The sequence below is a fragment of the Palaemon carinicauda genome, chromosome 4, assembly GCF_036898095.1.
Source record: "Palaemon carinicauda isolate YSFRI2023 chromosome 4, ASM3689809v2, whole genome shotgun sequence".
In the NCBI taxonomy this organism is placed as follows: Eukaryota; Metazoa; Arthropoda; class Malacostraca; order Decapoda; family Palaemonidae; genus Palaemon; species Palaemon carinicauda.
Genome location: NC_090728.1, coordinates 46,684,352 through 46,687,012, shown reverse-complemented (window position 1 = coordinate 46,687,012; position 2,661 = coordinate 46,684,352). Strand labels below are relative to the sequence as shown.

Below are 2,661 nucleotides of genomic sequence, written 5' to 3'. Positions count from 1 at the left end.
ATCTGAGGAGACAGTTACTTTGGAAGGTGAACAAGCACCTCCAAACGAATCACTTAACCTGGACAAGGATGAAGAGGAGGCAACAGGGTACAAGCAGAGAGTCGAGAGGTTGAAAATGTTTTAACCTGGAAAAGCTACTGACGAAAGGAAAACAGAAGACGGAGAATTTGCCGGGAAAGAAGACCAAACAGATCTCTTCAAGAAGGAAATAGAAGATCTTCAGGAGAAATTACGAGAAAGAGATTCGACTATTGCCCGAATGAAAGAGGAGATCGGGGTGAGGACGAGGCAAACCGAGCAGTTACAGGACCGGTTGATTGAAGAAGAAAGAAGGTCCAACCAACTAGAGCGAAAATGTGATCGCTATGCAAAGGAACTCGAGGAAAAGCTAGTTCAGATTCGCCACTGTGAAAAAGAACAAGGGAATCGCAATGAAAAAATCGATCGCTTGCGAAAGGAACTTGAAACAGTAGTAATTGAAATGGATAAAACTAGAGACAGTTTGCAAGAAAAAGTGTATATGATAGACGAAATTCTGGAATATAACGGAAGAATTGAAAATGAATATGAAGGAAAAGTAGAGAAGAGTGAAGTTCAGAAATTGGAGAAGGAAATCGGATATTGGCAGAAGGAAGCAATGATAGTTAAGGAAGAGTTGAAGTTGACTAAGGAAGAATTACAGGAAGAGAATATACTCAGGAAAAGGCTAGAAAAATCAGCTAAACCTATTGAAGAGAGATGCGACATTTAGAGATGTGATTGGTCATCTGATAGAAGAAGAAAACAAAAACGAAATTGAGAGAAAAAGGACGGAAACGCAAGATATGAAACATAGACAGTGAAGAAATGGAACTAAACTGGATAAAGGACAATAAAATTCAACAGCTTGAAGAGGAAACACAGGAAAAGGAAGTTGCAAATGATTATTGGGAAAAAGAAACACTCAAAATAGATGAAGAGTTGCAGGATACTAAATCCAAATTGCAACGAGAAGAGACAGTAAGAAAAGGATTAGAGAAAGAGCTAAATCTTGCTAGGCAAGAAGCAGAAGAACTTAGGAGAGATAAATTGACAGCAAAAACTAGAGTTGATAAGGTTGAAAAATTATTTGAAGAATTAGAGATGATTATTGAAAGAAAGACAACAGAACTAAAAACAGTTGAAGAAGAGAAAGAAAGGCTAAAAGAGGAGTTAATGAAAGAAGAAAGACTAAGGAAAGAAAGAGAGGAACAAATAGCTATTCTCAAAGAAAACATGGAAGGTGTAATGATTCAAAATATGGAAGCGAATGCTGAAGCACAAAGAGTTCAAGAAGAGAAAGAAAAGCTAAAAAAAGAGTTAATGAAAGAAGAGACAGTAAGAAAAGGATTAGAAGAAGAGCTAAATCTAGCAAAGCAAGAGGCAGAAGAACTTAGAAGAGATAAATTGATAGCAAAAACTAGAGTTGAAAATGTTGAAAAATTATTTGAAGAAGTAGAGATGATTATTGAAAGACAGGCAAAAGAACTAGAAATAGTTGAAGAAGAGAAAGAAAAGCTAAAAGAGGAGTTAATGAAAGCAGAGACAGTAAGAAAAGTATTAGAAGAAGAGCTAAATCTAGCTAAGCAAGAAGCAGAAGAACTTAGGAGAGATAAATTGATAGCAAAAACTAGAGTTGATAATATTGAAAAATTATTTGAAGAATTAGAGATGATTATTGAAAGACAGGAAAAAGAAGAGCTAATGGAAGAAGAAATACTAAGGAAAGAAAGAGAGGAACAAATAGCTATTCTCAAAGAAAACCTGGAAGGTGTTAATGATTCAAAATATTGAAACGAATGCTGAAGCACAAAGAGTTCAAGAAGAGAAAGAAAAGCTTAAAGAGGAGTTAATGGAAGAGGAGAGATTAAGAAGAGAAAAAGAGGAACAAGTAGCTATTCTCGAAGAAAAAATGGAAAGTGTACATGTTCAAAACATGCAGGAGGTAGAAACAATCAAAATAGAGGTAGAGGATCGGCTAAATCTTGTGATGGAAGGAGCGAAAATTCTTAAGCACGAAAAAGAGATGGAAATAAGATAGATCGGCTTGAAATATTGGCAATGGAAATTGATGATATAGTGAAACATCAAAAGAGAGAACTTCTAAGGAGAGAAGAAGAGAGCACAAGGCTTGATAAAGAGCTAATACAGGAAAGAAGGCTCAGAAAGGAGACAGAAAGTGAAGTGGAAAGTCTGGCGAAGACTGGACAGCTTGGTGACACTCAAAAAGTAGTTATGGAATTGGCGGATTTGATGAATCAGTTGGAAGATGAAATAAATAGCGACGAGTAAGGAGTGAAAGGAAAACATAGAAAAATAGAAAATATATAAAAGAAAAAAAAAAAAAGAAAAAAAGATTAAAAACTAAAAAATCAAAAATTTTTTTAAACAATTAAAAAAAAAAATAACGAATCCAAAAGAAGAAGAAGAAGAAGAAGAACAAGAAGAAGATGGCAGCAGGGAAAAAAAAAACAAGATGGCAGCTGTTCCCAATCTATTCTAGATACCTAAAGAATATTCTACAAGGTGGGCTCAGCAGAGGGAAGAAGTCTTGACTTGTTCTTGTATTCTTTGTGCCTAGATAAAGATTCACTTGTACTGTTTCTTTGTCAGGTGAACAAATGCAGAACAAACAAGTCTGAC

The 2,661-nt window shown here is 35.2% G+C and overlaps 2 protein-coding genes across 2 annotated transcripts; both read left to right on the top strand.

The window, feature by feature from the left end:
- The first annotated feature begins 259 nt into the window (after positions 1-259).
- On the top strand, positions 260-751 carry LOC137639399 (tropomyosin-like). Its single transcript, XM_068371673.1, has one exon. The coding sequence runs from the start codon at positions 260-262 to the stop codon at positions 749-751; it is 492 nt and encodes a 163-aa protein (XP_068227774.1).
- Positions 752-1,266: 515 nt separating this feature from the next.
- LOC137639398 (uncharacterized) lies at positions 1,267-1,812 on the top strand. Its single transcript, XM_068371672.1, has one exon. It carries the CDS (start codon positions 1,267-1,269, stop codon positions 1,810-1,812), a length of 546 nt encoding a protein of 181 aa, XP_068227773.1.
- Positions 1,813-2,661: the final 849 nt, after the last annotated feature.